Source organism: Anser cygnoides, chromosome 11 (assembly GCF_040182565.1).
Source record: "Anser cygnoides isolate HZ-2024a breed goose chromosome 11, Taihu_goose_T2T_genome, whole genome shotgun sequence".
In the NCBI taxonomy this organism is placed as follows: Eukaryota; Metazoa; Chordata; class Aves; order Anseriformes; family Anatidae; genus Anser; species Anser cygnoides.
This window is the reverse complement of record NC_089883.1, coordinates 16,601,321-16,618,229: the sequence shown is the minus strand read 5'-3', so window position 1 is coordinate 16,618,229 and position 16,909 is coordinate 16,601,321. Positions and strand designations below refer to the sequence as shown.

General features: G+C 37.1%; 1 protein-coding gene across 7 annotated transcripts in view; it reads right to left on the bottom strand.

Moving 5' to 3' along the window:
• Positions 1 to 16,909, bottom strand: part of TRPM1 (transient receptor potential cation channel subfamily M member 1) — a 138,089-nt gene that overhangs the window by 4,665 nt on the left and 116,515 nt on the right. For 5 of the 7 annotated variants that reach the window (XM_048060046.2, XM_048060053.2, XM_048060054.2 and 2 more), the window contains 12 exons: positions 16,730 to 16,870; positions 15,541 to 15,570; positions 12,790 to 13,079; positions 12,009 to 12,237; positions 10,371 to 10,493; positions 9,907 to 10,038; positions 8,633 to 8,761; positions 7,916 to 8,167; positions 7,062 to 7,254; positions 4,123 to 4,267; positions 1,734 to 1,933; positions 541 to 673 (listed from right to left, as the gene is read on the bottom strand). In XM_048060046.2, the coding sequence (XP_047916003.2) occupies positions 541 to 673; positions 1,734 to 1,933; positions 4,123 to 4,267; positions 7,062 to 7,254; positions 7,916 to 8,167; positions 8,633 to 8,761; positions 9,907 to 10,038; positions 10,371 to 10,493; positions 12,009 to 12,237; positions 12,790 to 13,079; positions 15,541 to 15,570; positions 16,730 to 16,870 (1,997 nt within the window). The remainder of the gene's footprint in view (positions 1 to 540; positions 674 to 1,733; positions 1,934 to 4,122; positions 4,268 to 7,061; positions 7,255 to 7,915; positions 8,168 to 8,632; positions 8,762 to 9,906; positions 10,039 to 10,370; positions 10,494 to 12,008; positions 12,238 to 12,789; positions 13,080 to 15,540; positions 15,571 to 16,729; positions 16,871 to 16,909) is intronic. The other 2 variants (XM_067003937.1, XM_067003938.1) reach the window with 2 other exon arrangements.

The following is a 16,909-nucleotide window of genomic DNA, read 5'->3' as shown; positions in this document are numbered from 1 at the left end:
TATTAGAACAAGTCCAAAGGGAGACCACAACGATGATCAAAGGCTGGAGCTCCTCTCCTATGAAGACAGGCTGAGAGAGCTGGGGATGTTCAGCCTGGAGAAGAGAAGACTCCAGGGAAACCTCATCACAGCCTTCCAGTACCTAAGGAGGGCCTACAGGAAAGCAGGAGAAGGTTCTCATTGTCAGGGAATGTAGCTTAAAAAGTTTAACAAGTACTGATTTTCTCAAGTGGAATCTGAGGTGTAACTGTGATCTTCAGATGGGTGAGAGGGAAAAAACCACCTTGAATAAAAACGTTCTTACAATGAAGCTAACCAAACCAGCAGCCTTAGTGACATGCCATCAGAACAACAAAAAACTTGTTCTTGTGAGAGATGCATCTGCATTGACATTTACCTAGGATTCAGATCACCTTCTGATATGGTGGGGGTTTCTCCGAGATCATAAGTCTACTTTATCTAAACTTCAGTTATAACGAGGACACAAAAAGCAATACACTGTTCCAGGTAAGTGGTTTGGTTTCTTTTCTTAATAGGTACCTTTCAGAGGTAACTCTGATGCGTTCATCATTAGATGACTGCTGCTCATCCTCTTTTTCCTGGAAGTATTCTTCTACGCACTGCTCTTCAAACTCATACAGTTTTTTTAGCTCTTCATCATTCAGAAATAACTCTGCATAAAACAGAAGAAGGAAATGTGTTTCCTTTTCCTAAACTTCTGTCAATTTAAATCCAATTTAACAGATTATTTTGGACATATGGATACTGCAGATTCTATGTCTGCACTAACAGAACAGATGATTTTGTAAACAGGGAATGAGCACTTCGCCAAAGATGGCTATAGCCCTGAAGGCATTATGACTATTATCTGCTTCTACAACCATCCACTAAGGGCTGTATTTTCTTAGCGACCTTTACCCTTTCTAATAATAGTGCTACATGTTGAACAAAGTCAACAGATTTTACAGGCTGAGACTAGAGCAATCTCTGCCAGTTTGATTGTTCCTTAATTCAAGTATCATCCATAAAGAATGACAGTTAAAGGCAACAGGTAACATGATATAACATTGTTTTCCAGACATTCTTCGGATAAGAGCTTCAAAAACTTAAAATCATGTAGGAAAATCCAATGGAAACATAAGCTCGTGGGAACATTTTATCCTTTATTCAGATTTGTCTCCTTTTATCTGTAGCGACTGTTACATTTCCTCTTTTTTTCTGCCCTTATTTCCTTTTTTTAAATCAAAAGCATACTGTGCAAAAGATAATTACTTAATTGCAGAGTGTGTTAGTAGAAGAATCCTCACTGTTCTCCTGTGAAATAGCAGGTGTGTAACATGGAGAAAGTGGGTATGCTCTTGGACACATTGCTCACAATCACAAAGTTGACACTACAGATGACATTTGGAACTGTAATCCCTTCCTCTCAGTTTCCTATATCCCCTTTCCATTGTATGAACTTTACTAGAACTTGGTAAAACCAGATTAAGTGGATGCCACGTATGCTGAAGTATGTTAAAGAAAGCATTCATTAAGCAGCATTGCATCTCGTAATCTTAAGAGCCCAAGGAACTCAACGGCTGTTAACTTCACATCAATTTTGTCCCATACTGTCCTTTGCAAATACACTGGACAGTCAATGCGAACAAAATTAATAGTTCACCACTGGAAAAGCTACTGCTTTCTGCTAATATGGTGCAAAGAGCTAAATTTAGAGAAGATTCCTTGCGTACTCAGTCCTCTGTCACGCTCATCCTGGTCTCCTTCACGCTTCTTGCAGCGACAGCAGACTCTCTTGATGATTATGTACAGGTGGCTGAAGATAATCATCGGCGGTGGGAGGACAGGTCTGTCATGGAATGTCATAATCAGCTGGTACCGCTGGAACTTCCAGACTTGGTTGGATATTGATTTTACCTCAAAGAAGGTATTGCTGAAAGGGAACATAGGTACAGTTTCTATTAGGCCCCTAAGTTTACTTATCATTAAGCAAGAATAACAGTAGAAAATAAATAAATATATAAATAACAACATGAAGCCACATGACTTGCTTGGTTCACTTCTTAGTTGATGCAACTGAACTTGCTGAACTAATGATGAACCTGAACTCATGATATTATTACTCCTTTGGAAGGTAGCAGAACAGAAGGTGCTCTGTATCTCTTATGCACCACTCAAAATAGTCATCATCTTAGACTATTTGCTTCTACTGTATAAAGTGCTTTATCTGTCAGTGAAAAGAAACTTACACAATTTATGAATCATATAATTGGTCTTTTGGGGCTTAGTTATAAAGTAAGTATTTCTATTAACACATTCCAGTATTTGATATTATACAAAGTATTAAATCCATGAAAGGTATTTTGTATGCTAAACCCAGAAGAATCACAGTTTTCTTTTAACATGCTAATCAGCTTGACCTACATAAAACACTTCTCAAGTTTTCACAAAATGTTCTAAATTCAAACTTTGTTCATTCAGACTTCTGATTTGAAAACACTGTGCATACTCTTTTAAAACACGTTGTCCTTGGAAGCTATGGCTTCATCATTTCTACACCAAAACGGGGTGTGTTATAAAGACATTCTGTTTTGTAATTCAGGGGATATGAAGGAGTAGAAAGTGGACACTGTTCAATCCAGAGACGACAACATTCAAGGTTATAAAATGCCAACTATGAGAGAAGATTTGGGTGTTCTGTGTCTTAGATGAAGCTTTTCAAGCTATTTTAAAATATACTAGGACAGTTCACTTCTGTAAGGATGATATTGGCACTCGTCTTTTTACTTTTTCATCCAATTCTTTTCTTTCTGTGCTTTAGAAAATTTACCATCACAAAAACAGTTAAAAAATCTCTTCAAAAACAGAGAATTCTTGAGTACACATAGCTCCTAGTTTCTTTTGGCTAAGCATACATGAGATTACTTACACTGGTAATTGACAATCTGACTTCATTCTGTGTCTCCAGCATAGCAGGAATTCCCCAGCTAGGTCTCACCCCCCTGTAACCATGCTAGGATGGCAGGAGTTAACAGCATGACCTACTTCCCAAACTGCTGATTCCCTGGTCTCTTCAGCCAATAATAGCTACCATTGTAAGATACTTCCCCTTTCCCCTAGCAATGTGACTGGCATTTGAGCACTTTAAAATTCGTGACCTTTTAAGCTACATACATCAAATGAAAGACAGGCTTTGTGAGCTGTAGATTTCTGAGCACAAAATGAACTATTTTTGTGGTTGTGATACCCATCACCTATGCCAGCAAGCCCTGCAACATTGCATATTTACGGACATCCAAATGGAATCACCTGCTTTTCTCAGTTGGTGTTATGGGAAAATGTTAGTAGCAAGTACATGTTTCAATTGTTCCTATTTTTTTTTAATCCCTAGATGATGATAGGAAAAGCATGCAACATAACTGTTGGCAGAAAGCACAGGCTGTAGAAATGCATTTAGTTTTACTCCAGCAAATTCTGGAGTATGGATTTTATGGGTTTATGGAATAACATTAAGAATTTGCACAGTTGCATGTTGCCTGTACTGGCCACACATGTAGCCACAGATCTTGATGATGTGTAGCCATCCTTTCTCTTGGTTCAAGGCAATATACACTCCTGTCATGGGTGGTGTAAGAACTCTACAAAACCCTCTCTTCTTTTTAATCCTAAATTAAAAGCAAAGCAAGAAGAAAAAAGAAGCCAGATGATGCAGTGATAGTAGAAATGCCTTCTGCTTTTGATGCTTGTATTTTCATTCTGCAGAACTATAGTAGAATCATGTTTGCTAATGGTTGTATGGGCTTCCATCACTTATGTAGCAGGTTTCATGGATTCAGTTATCATCTTTACTAAGCAATCTTGAGGCCTGACATATTCCATTAGGCGGTGATTGACGATAGCCAGATTCTTGCATACACACTACTGCAATTGCTGGCAAATTTGTAGTAACCTGTCCTATGCTCTTTCTTTGTATGAACCATTCCAAACATTTGCCAGTCATGTTCATAGAGCAATTAGATTCTGAGTGCAAATGCAAACCCTTGCAAAATCAGTTGAAGGACTCCCACAGAAATTTTATCTTGGCAATAAGAAAGTAAAGATAGTACATGATCATTTACATACTTGAAGACAGCAATCAGCAGGTTTACCAGGAGGATATTTGCCACCAAGAGGTAACAGGCCATAATAGCTGGAGTGAGCCAGGCCCCTGGTATGCATGGAGGGAGGCGTTTACCATCCTCATCGTAAAGATTGTCTCCACAAGGAGCTGAATTAAAAACAGGAAAGGTATTTAAATTGCCTGACAATTGAGAAAAGAATTCACATTTATTTAATAATGACACACACATAAAATTTACCAAACTAAATAAATTTTGCCAATTTATTTCCAGTAGAAAGTATGTATAATTTCTATTCCAAAGTCTGCTTCTAACTACACCATGCAAAAATAATTTCCTGTAATAGTGAACATGAAAGTGACCTCGAGTTTACTGTGTAATGTAGCTTCCTTTCCAAATGGATTTTTTTTTTCCCCTCACAAAATACATAGACTCTCTGGAGTAAGGACTTTTTTTGGAGTTTGGGTAAATGCAGCATGTTTGTTCTGTCTGTAAGTGCGGAGGCAGCCTATCTAATTTCAAATGCAAGGCTAAGCTCTTTTATGGAACCATTTTGTATTAGGTAGAGCGTTTATCAACCACAGGTTCCTTTGCTGAAATCCCTTAATGAATACTAAGTCTGACAATAAGTTCATTACACTTTTAATTTATGTGACTAGGCAAAAACAGCTTATTGAAGCTTTCTGAAAGTGAAAAAAAAAAATCCAACGTCCCCTGAAAAATACTTTCAAATATTAGACAACATTTTATTCTTACTTACTGTGGAAGAAAATAGATATTTAGTCTACGATTAATCCCAACATATTTTACTTGCTTTTCAAAGATCAGACCTACATTTTTCCTGTTTATCACAAGGAAAGTATAAAAAGGGAGGTCAAATGAATCATAGTATTACTCACATGGATCAATGAAAGTGCTGCTAAAGAAACACTACTATATAGGTAATCAAAGGTAATTATTTATAACATGATATTAATTACAAAAGCTTGGCCAAAACTTCTGATCTGCAACATATATTAAGATGTTTTTCCTCTGCTTGTTTTCAAATGAAACTATTTCAGGAGAAAAACAATTCACATGTGAATATTGGGTAAGCCCTATAATTATGATATCTACTGAATACCTAGGATCTAGTGAAGAAAAAGATAAATGAATGTATTCAGCTAAATGAGATAATCAGCTCTCCACAGAGACTTACGATTGATTTCCATGGCATAGACTGAATGGCATTCCAAAGGAACAAAATAAGAAAGGAGGCAGGGAGAGAAGGAAAGAAAACAATAGAATAATATAAGGAAAACAGAAACCAAGAAAGATGATTGAAAATACAGTTTTGTCACCATGAAAAGATAAGCAACTTAAATGTCGTAACAGTGGAGACATATGGTTAGAAACAATGCATTAGTTAGAACTGCACGGCATTCTGCCATTTCCTTTTCACATTGTGTTCTCCAAATGTTACACAAGGCAGCAAATTCATGATATTAAAATAAATCACAAAATGCTGATGGCAGATGATCATGTAAACTTACAAGATATTTCAGGCAACTAACAAAACTGGCGGTCACCACAAACACAAAACAACTCAAAGTTACCACACTAGATCATTCTTTCAGCTATTATGGAATATTTCCTCCTGATTTTTTATTATTATTTTAAGAATCACTCTGACTTTGAGTCTGCCAGCTGTTTCTGTTGAATAGCTCTGTTTCCATTAATAGCCATGACACTGCTGTTATTAAAGTACAATATCATTAAAGCCCATTTTAATGGCAGTACGGATACTTGCTCGCCAACCCCTAAATGGTGAGCGTAAGAAAAATCACACTATTGAAAGAAACTCAGCCAGTCTTCCCTATTGCTAAAGAATATGTTGCTGTTGAATACCACTGTTCTCTTGCCCATGGGCATCTTCTAAATGGAGTGAACTAGACTGAAAAGCTTCCTGGGCTGCATTAGGAAAAGTTACCAGCAAGTTGAGGAAGGTAGTTGTTCTCCTCTATTCAGCCCTGGTGAAAGCACATCTGGACTGGTGTGTCAAGTTCCAGGCTCCCCAGTACTGGAAAGTATCCAGCAAAGGGCCACAGAAATGTTTAAGATGACTGGAGCACCTGACAAATGAGGCAAGGCTGGGAACTGGGACAATTTAGTCTGGAGAAGAGAAGGCTCAGGAGAGATCTTACCAAGGTGAGATTACACCCAACAGTGGTGGGGAGTAAAGAAGACAGCCAAACTCTTCTAATACATACTAAAGGACGCCAGCTCCATGTTTAACCATCTGTACAAATTTTGAATATTAACAAAAAACTATCAGTAACATGACAGCGTCCATCTCCTCTAAGACACATTTTATTTTAATCTGTGCAGCTTTTGTGTAAGAAATGCTATTTCCACAGCCAAAGCTAATCAAGCAGCTTTATTGTTTTGTTTTTCCAAAGATGTAGAAAAGAAGAACATGAGTGATTTATGAAACTGAAAGATTTCTGGAAAGTAGATAGATGTTAGTAAGAATGTATTAGCTCATTGTTTGTGCTGTGAGCTGGAGATAAAAAGGTATGTATAGTTTTGTCTCCTGTATAAGGTATTTAGTTTTTTCTTATTCTGTTGGAATTGTCTGTTAGTAAAACATTGGTTCAAAGAGAAGTTTAAGAATGATCTCTGTTGATTCCTGGAAGTAAACAGAACATTTAATACTGTTATACTCTCTGATAGGTAAGTATTCCAGATCGCTCTCACTGTTAACTGAATTGGGACATACAATGAGAGACAGGACATGCAGGCAGGGAACAGAAAGTTCTCAGTCTCCTGAGTTTGTCACAAGAAAACCCTCAAGACAAGAATAATTAATCATACCGACAAAACCACTCTAATTCCAAATTAAAAAAAAAAATAAATTAATTTGGATCTGATCATCTGCCTCATAAACAGGAAACAGAATCTTACTATGAATTCTACTCTTACGGTCTATCTGGTCTGCGAACACCTCTCCATAGATCATCCAATAGGGCATATAGAAGATGTTGCGAGCTAGTCTCCAAGAAGGCTCTTCATCTGGATGCAGGATAGCTTGACGGGCTACTCCAAAACTCATTAGAACAACAAGCATGATCACCACGAAGTAGAGCATGTCAATCATCTGCAGAGAGACCATACAGAGGGGTTCTTATCATCACAAGCTAGTACAGTGGCATCGGCATGTCTGTTTGCCAACATGCAGTAAAATGATCAAGTCTCACACATTTTCCTAGATAATCTTCCTGATATTATTCTTTGACTTTAACTACTCCTCATGAACTGAACACAAATAAAAATACAGGAAAAAGTCTGTGAATTTATATTTTAAAAAAAGACTTAAAACAGTAAAAGGTTTGTTATTCCTATTCTCTTTTGTATCATGTATCACAGCATTATTATGCTGTGCTTCCAACACAGAGTTTTTCTGTGGTTGCAAAGAGATGACAATCATTGTTGTATCATTTGTCCACAACTGATGGTTTTGTGGATGATTCCTATGTATCAGCAATCTGTTATTGCTATGGCTTTGGGAGGCAGAAGGCAGGCAAAGTGAACAAGCTTTGAAATTGGTTCAGAAATATTCAAAAAGTACCTCCCTCTTGAATCAAGCAATTATTAGCAAGAGTATTCAATCTCACATGTGTGCAAAATTTACAAGGAATTTTTTTTCACAGCCCTTATTCAGAGTCCTACACAGATGGAAAAACTTCTTCAGGATTGTTATTTAAAATCAGAACTGAATTTTGTTTCCTACAAAGTTCTGAAATACATAACTTACTAACCATCTTTCCAATCATCATGACATAAGGTCCCAGATACTTGTTCACACCAAAGATATCTAGTACTCTAATGTACCAGAAAATTATATCGACACAGTAAATCACTCTTCCATAACCCATGTAAGGCTGGTTCTGTAGGCGAAGAATTGCTCCTATCATAAATACTGAAATAGCCACCAGGTCAGTAATATTCCAGTATTCCTGGAGCCAAACTTTCACTTTTTGGCTCAGCTTTCCTGGCTCTGACATCAGAATCTAAAATAAAAAATTAACAGAGACATGATTAGGAGAAATGCCAAGCTACATTTCTGAAGTAACTGTCATGAAAAAAGAACAACCTTTTCACATTTAATATGTGGCTGGGACCCCCTCCCATTGGCAGCACAATTTGTCTTAAGCAGCAATATTTTAAGTGCCTAGCTGCAACATTTTCTTTTAATCTTTCTTTCTATTTTGGCTTAATTAAGCCTTTGTTGTTGTTGTTGGAATTTATCAATAACATTCAAACCAGAAGACTTACCCAGTAAGGGAAAGTTTTAGGATATGGGAATGGGTCATAAATGAAACTCTCTCCAGTGATTGGCATTTTGGGACTCTGTGGATAAGACAATCTTCTCTCATGCACGGCTTCTCACATTCTGCATAAGTCAATGCCATTATTACCTCTACAAAAGAGCTTTGTTTTGAAGATTATGTGATGTTAGTATCATCAGACTTTACCTCTCTTACTTTCTCTAAAGCCAGTGTCACAATGTAAGAGATGACAATCCATTCCTGGACTGACGGCCACCGTTCCATCCGCACCAAGATGATATAATTAAATAGCATCAAGTAACCCAGGTATGATATCTACAAAAAGGAAATCCTTTATAGACTTTTGTGACATTGATATTAACACATATGAACACATATTTTGAGGCTGTGTGTGACAGATTGAGGTGCTGAAGACTTACTTGTGCAAGGAAAAAGCTTATCTTTCGTGAAGGAAGTGTGCTTGCTACAATGCTCTTGCTACCAGAGCTGTCACGCACAGTGGCAGAGGCCATGGGCCTCCAGCAGATGGATATGATCCAGACAGCTGAATTATCTCATTTGTTGAAATAAGCAGGACAATGCCAAAGCATTTTAAATCAGGCCCTTTATGCCTGTGGCTTTTTAAATCTACAACAGTGTAATTCCTTTACACTATGAAACCATGTTGAATACTTATATTTGAAATTAAATGGGAATTTTCCTTTTAAATTATTATTACAGGCAGCAGAAAGATCAGTGTAGTGCTTTGGGATGATGCGCTGAAACTAAAAACCTACATAATATTATAGCATACTAGATATCAGAAGTCCTAACTTAGAATAAAAAAGAAACCAGTATCTTTCATGCAGGGCACACATGAAATTCATCAGCAGCAGGATGAATATTTCTTTCTGTTTTATTAGAGTTTGGCACCAGACAATTCTTGATGCACTAAAGAGAAAATGAGATGGTTGTAGTTTAGATTGCTTTTAATTATTTAAAAAGGAAAAAAGCATCTATTAAGTCTTAGGGACCTGTGCTTCTGTTGAGGTTGCACTCACCTGAGCCTAACTTGACACAGTGAATGGCAAGCACTCATACTGCAGCATTTCTTGTTGGGTATTAAAGTGCATTTCAAAGCAGAACAGGATCCAGAGGGCTTTAAAAAGCAAGGGAATCCAGTCTAGCGTGGACTGAGTGACTGGACTATGCAGCTCGCATGGTCTGGCTTATGTTTAGCTAGCCAGAGCCTCCTTCAAAGTGTGTAGGAGCTTTAGAGGGTGACAGCATAAGCTACAGTTACTCATTCTGTTTCACTGTCTAAGCATTTTTCTCTGAATAAAAAGAGTGCTTTACTCATCAGATTCCATGAAAATCACTATTACGTACATATTATGTGGTTATTATTTTTACATTGCAATCCTTTAAGTTTCATAGGCATGAGAAAAACGATCACTGTCAGCTTAATCACCATGACTTACTGTGTAGAACCAAAATTTGACAATAGGTGCATTATAGAACTCATAGATCTTTGTTCCAATTGGAAGGCTGTTCTGCTTTTTATTTCCATTCTCTTCATCTCCTTTTCGGGAGCCTGTATCCACATTTGCATCCTGAAAAAAATGAGGTTGTCAGTTTTCACTGATACATTAAAAATAGTAGCTTTTCTCATTTATAATCCCAGCCAACTGTTAGCTTCAAAACTCCTCCTCTGAGCAACAGACCTCCAGTTGTCTTTTCTTAAAATACAAAATCTCTCAGCTATAGTAAATCTATACAACTATACAGATAATTTACATGCCCTGAGAATACAGCCTATATACTTCCAAAACCCTTCACTGATTCTTCACAGAGGCAGTTGTGATTTTAACCTCAGTGACCTACAGCACAGAGAACTTAGAATACTGAGCACTCTTAGAACTTCCTGATAAGCTCCAGTACTGACCACATTTTCGTCCTCTTTTTCTTTGCCTTCTTCATTTTCTCTTGATGTCTGGTAAGAATAATCATCGTAACTGCGAAACTCTAGGAAAAGGATGGTAGGAGGGAAGAGAATCCCCATTATAACCTGTACAACAACAAGAAAGAATTCAACTCAGACTGCAATACTTGTTTAAACTAATAGTTTTCATAAAAAAGGCTAATCCCATAAAAAATCTTTTCTTTTGCATAGTATTCAAGATGCTCTGCTATCCTTAGGCCTACAAAAGTAATAAATGTGTAGCACTTAAATATTGTCAATAAGCTATTGTATGAAATGACGACACTGGAACACTTTCCATCTCTATGAATATACAGCATGTAAAAAAAAATATCTGTGCTTCAGAATTAGAGTTGAGCAGAGAAATTCCATGGAATGATATGGTAGCAGCGGGAGGAGGGCTTTAGATTTCTTATTGAACTTTATAGTTACTTTATTCAACCACTGTAATTAGTTTTTAGTAGTTAAAAAACTTGTGAAAGGTAAAGGAAATTTTGTAGATAGTACCTGGAGAATTCTTTTACTGTACGAGAATGCAGAGATACGGAAACACAGGCATGAGTTGCCAAAGTGCAGAAAAAGAGTAAAAGAAGAGAGGAATGCAGGTAACAAAATTAGAACATTAGCAGGTTGATTAATGCTTTGGAGAAAAGAAGGGAAATCAAAGAACAGATTTAGAAATCACCATGATGAAAACTGAAAGGCAGACACAGACCTGAAGATTTTAAATGGCTTTAAGTGGCAGATGGGGGAAAGTGGAAAGAAGTTGAAAATGACAGAGGGAGTGCAACATGCGTGTGAGTGACCTCAGGAGCATGACCTGGGAAGGGTGGCAAGGCACTCTGACAGGGGGGGATTAAGAAAATAAGGAGGTGAGACTGAAGACGACATCATCATGATGGGCCTTCAAGTGGAGGACAGCATCTGCATTATATCATGAAGAAAAGATTATATTCACCTAAAAATGCACAAAAAAAACCAACACAAACACTGCTCTATTTCCTTAATATTGGCTCACTCATGTTTCTCTTTGTGGCAGCTTCCTCACATTACTACTTTTTTTTTTTTTCCCAAACCCAATAATCAGGAAATATAAAAATCAGTACAAAGGATACAATCATCAAATCGTAGAAGAAAGGAAAAAAGATCACATGATTTCACACAATACAATTGCACAGATTTCAATCTTGACTCTGTGTCTTCTGGTACAACACTAATAAGAATCTGTTCAAGTCTGGTTCCTTTTCTCTCCGTCTTCATTGTGTGGCCCCCTAGAGATCTTTTTGCTTTTATCCAACTAATTTTTAATTTGGGATTCATGTTTTAGATGAACAGATCTCAATATTTATTGAAAGCCACAACTTTGCTCTCAGGTTCCAACCACATTAAGCCTTCTATAGGTCACTGTCATGTCATTTTCCTTTGTCACGGGATAATGTTCCTTAGACTTCCTGAGTTTAGAAACAAAAAATAGGATATTCCAAACAGGTATGTTCTGAAACCATCTTTAATTAGTAATCTAATTTGTTCTGTGTATACACTATATATAATGTAGTATTATTTGCAACCATATCTTTGAAAGTAAATGCAGAACAGAAATACCTTAAGTCCTGGGTTTTTCCGCATACGTAGTCGCCCCATCCACATATCTGTTAAAAGCATCTGACTGCATGTGTGAGCAATGAAGTCCCTGTGTTTAGCTGCCACAGCCAGTTTCAGGCAGGTAGAATTACTCCAATTTTTCAGTTCATAGGTCAGTAGTTTCATGGCAATCTGCTCATCATGTTTGTAGGACTGATCCAAGAGCTCAACTGCCAGCTGGCCAAAATCTCTGGAAGATGCAAGGTATGTCTAGTGAAGTTTGATTTAGCAATCAGCATTTGCTTGCATTTGGGATTTTCATTCTATTCATATAGGGTTACATCTTCCCATACACAAAGACAAGAACAACCGAGTCTCGAACTTGATTTGGGACAGTCTACAAAAATTCCAATTAAATTTTTAGTGTCTGCAGACTATTGGTATAAGCTTATACCAATAACATCTTTAGACCAGTTTAACTATATCATCAGATACCCCTTAATTTATGCGATCATATCTTGAAAATAACATTGTGAAAAAAAACTAGCTGATTTACAGAGAAAGAAGCTGAAGAAAGAATGTGTGCCATCAGAAAAAATGCAAGTCTTCTCCTTGCTAGCACTGCCTTCGGACTCTCAGAACAAATTTTGGCTTGTTTACTGTTGATAACTAGGCTCCAAGTCACATTCAATGAACCTACAGTCTAGAAATTAACTGTACTCTACTAAAAATCTAGCTTTTCAGCAGGTCCAACAACCCCCTTTTATCAGGTAGAGGCATACTTTGCACCAGGTCTACTAACTTTGAGTTGTTGTCCAGATCCTGAGAGATGTCATCCACTAGTTCACTCTCAGAAGACTCATGGGCCATAGATTTGTAAAGCTTACAGGCAACAAGTGCCTTGGCCATGGTTTCCTCTCCTCGTTGCCAAAGGAAGAGTGCCATCTTTTGCCGTTTCATCAGCACAGCCCATATCATAAGTTCATGAAATGGATACTGAAAGCGGCTGACTTCTGGGTCATCCACATCAATATCGATCTCTTCCTCCTTTTTCTTCTTCTTCTTCTTTCCTTTTGTGGGAGGCTCATCATCCTGAGAAGAAAAGAAGAGAAATTCTTCCTATCAATCTTTAACAGCTAATCTGACAATGGCACCATGCACAGGACGCATATTGAGAGGATATATTACTCTCTTTTTCTTTTTGCTGAAGCAAATGATAAAAAAAAAACTACGAAGAACATGTGAAAGAGCATGCACTGGGCTAGCACACACGTTAATGTTTTATTCAGAGAACCATTTCTTGCATGCTTAACTACAAGTCACCATTTTGGATAAGTACAGTAGAATCCTATTGTTCTGAAGCCATCACTTTGCACTGCATTGTAAGTGGATCTCTACCACATGTGTAGTTGCACCAGTTGATTTGCAGTGAATTAATATTTAATACATTCTACTGCAGTGTAAATGGAGCTTTAGCAAACCTGAATTCACTGTGAACGTTCCACTCTAAGTTTTTATTTGATATGTCTATATCTATTCCGGAAGAACAGTGCTGCATATCTTACAGATATCAAAGCAGTCTGCAGATCGACATACAGGTGGAGAGAGTGGTTAACATGCAAACAGAAAAGACAGGCAGATAGTGTCCTTCAGAACAGCAAGATACTAAAGGGAGTGTTCACCTTTGAATAAGCAATCTCCTCTTATGTATGCTGGGCAAACGGAAGGTTTAAGTATCCCGTTTCTTAAAGGGATAGAGAGGATAGGCCATTACTACAGGAACCAACATGGAAGTAACTGAAGGGAAGTACTGACAATGAAGCAGGATCCTGAAGGGAGAAAAGCCATGATTGGGTAAATTAAGGTTTAAATAATGTAGGAAGAACATTGCATTTATAGGTGTAGACAGAGATTATCACCATTGTAGGCCTTGATTCCAATCTCAGAATAGGATTGCAAGTAAAAGCAATTACCATCCTACAGAATCAATTTCTGTTCATATAAGCGGTCTCAGCCTAAAGCACTACTTTATGACAATTATAAACTTAAACCCAAATTCAGGGTCCAGCCTTACACCCCAGGTTTCCAAAAAACCCTCTTCAGTTCAACAATTAAGCATGCATTTCTCTTTCAGCGGTTCTAAAAACTGCGAGTGGTGACCTTGGTGTCTTACAGAAAATTTAGGGGTCCTTAACTGCATGAATAAATTGCACATGAATAAATTGTAGAGCATCTTTGAAGCACAAAGCATAAAATCTCAAATGGAGGAACAAAAATCAGGTACTCCTCACGCTCTGAAAGGCAAATTAAAACAAAACCCTGGGTAGGAAAGAAAGTGCCAAGGAGCCTAAACTTCTTGTTTTAAAGCTGCTAACACTGGAAGTGAAAATAAAAATTGGAGATGCATGAAATTACTGACCACTTCAGTAAAAGAAAAGTTCATTTTTCATTTCAACATTTTCTTTTAGAAAGAGGGAGTGAGCTACACCCACTATCAAGTGCTGAGAACACTTCAGTTTGTGCCACATAAACCACTTCCCACTGAAAGAGGAAAAATCAAAATTTGCATTTGGAGAAGCATTAAGTAACCTACATGTGATCAAAACTGATCAAACAAGGCTGCACCTCTGAGTGGCTGAGCTTTTGGCTTTGATCCATCAGAAAATATGAAGTTGAGCACAGAAATTAAATTCAACTTGAACTTTTCTTTGTGGAGAAGAAAGCTGCTTATCTGCTGGGGGAAACAGAGGCTTTCGTGTGCGGGTAGAGTTCACATCAAATATAACACTAGCAAAATGTACATATATAGTGTTCAAATACTATCACAGCACTAATAAAGGCATACGTCATAGAGAAATGTCCTTAGCCTCTTTAGGTAAATGCTCTCCTGCTATGTATAAATACATTTTTCAGAAACAAAAGCAACTGCCTCCAGAACAGGGTGCGCATTTAGGCATCATCCCAGACTTGATCCTGATCAACTCAAAATTTCTGCAGACTGACAGGTAATTGAGGCAGGTTTTGGACTGAAATTCTGGTTCAGTTCCATCTCATATTTACAAAGCATGGTGTCATCAATGGTAGCAAGGATCTTTTATAGTGGAAGACTGCACTTAACATGCCATAACACCTTGTTTTCTCCATCCGCTTAAATGCTTTGTCTATGATAAAACCTCATTTGTGCTTTAATTGTTACTTCATGGTTTAAAGAGATTTGACTATAAGCAGCACTGTTGGACTACACTCTCTCTTCAACATCATCGGTGTTCACATCTGAATGATTTAATCTACAGTACATTCCCGCATGAAACGTGTTATTACATAATAATGCTGAAAACTGCCTGTGGATTACCATGCAAAGCTTTAAGCAGCTCTTAAGACCCTACCCATAAAAAAGTCAGAAGTATTTCAGAGGCTGTTTGCAAAACGCAAGATCCTCTCTAGTTACAATTTACTTTAAGCCACAATAATAGTGAAAAAGCTAAGAGCAAGAGCAGATTTGTACCAAGAAATGCACTGCTAAAACCAGTATTTTACAATAAATCCAACTTACCTCCATCCCTAGTAGTTTAAGAGCTTTCGGCTGAATATTAAAATAGAAAAGAAAGTTAGTTAGATGGGAGGCAAAATTCAAAGACCAAAAAATACCAAGGAAAAACACATTTTCATTAGAATTACTCTTCTAAATAATTGTATCAATAATGGTGCAATTAATTAATCTCCCACTTAATTGTATTTGCAGGAATGCAATGGATTAGAAAATGTTTTCCATCCTGCACCCAAGTGAAATCTTTTGATTCAGACAAAATAGTTAAATATAATTCAATAACTGACTACTTTGAGAATTAAAATCATAATATGTTCATGTTCACAAAAAAAAAAATGAGTCTAAGCAAAGTGTAATGAACTGACAGGAAACAGTAAAAAAAAAAAAAAAACAGGTCTTCAAACCTCTCATATTTTCCCATAAAAATATTCCCTCTGTTGTATTATGAAATCTCTGCTTTACATTTTCTGTAAAAGGTTTATTTGTAAGTTCCATCAGATAGTACTACACAATATATATATACACTATATCTTGGCTACGGAATAGTTTACTTGGGGTATGAGTGGCCTTCTGACCATCTGAAGCAATTGCTTTTTGTAATTACGTTAGGAAGCTTCACTTGATCTTCAAACCTGAACCAAACAAACAAGTAAGGTAACAAAAAGAATTATTCTACTTGCTCAGAACAGAATTTTTAACAAAGCAAGGCCTGTGCTTGATATTCTCAAAATTGATCCATAACTACAAAATGCTTTACTGAGACTATAGTGGTTTCTGCAGGGTAAGATTTATGCTCAGAGCAGTTCCTTAGAGGACTCATTTAATTACTTGGCAAATAGACCTGAAAGTTTATTTTATACAGTTTACAGTTCAAGCTAAAAGGTCAAGCTACAGCTTAAAGTAGGAATAAGTACACATGCAGACAGGACAGATAGAAATCCTTGGATTGTAAACTACTAAAATAAGAGGAAATTTACCTTCAGGTCAATGTATTTACCACCTTTTGGGCCTTCCTATCCTTCAACATGGATGTGTTACAGGATCCTTATATAGCTTCACTATCAGAGTTTCAACATCAGTCTTACAGCATTTCTTTAGCATTGGACATGCAACGTTTCACAACGATAAAGGAACAAAGTACTACCTATTTTTACCATCAGCATGATGGCCACATCCAGAATTAACTCATTCTTACCCTTTTTGGTCCAAATAAATTATTATAAAGAGTCCGAAAACTTTTTCGAGTATAGTTGCAGCGATAAGCTCCACCCATGAGATATTCAAGTACAAGACCAATATCTATTAGGCTGATATGATAATCTGGTGGAAGATTTCCCTACCAAAAACAAGCAAAATAAAAAACAAAACAAAATAA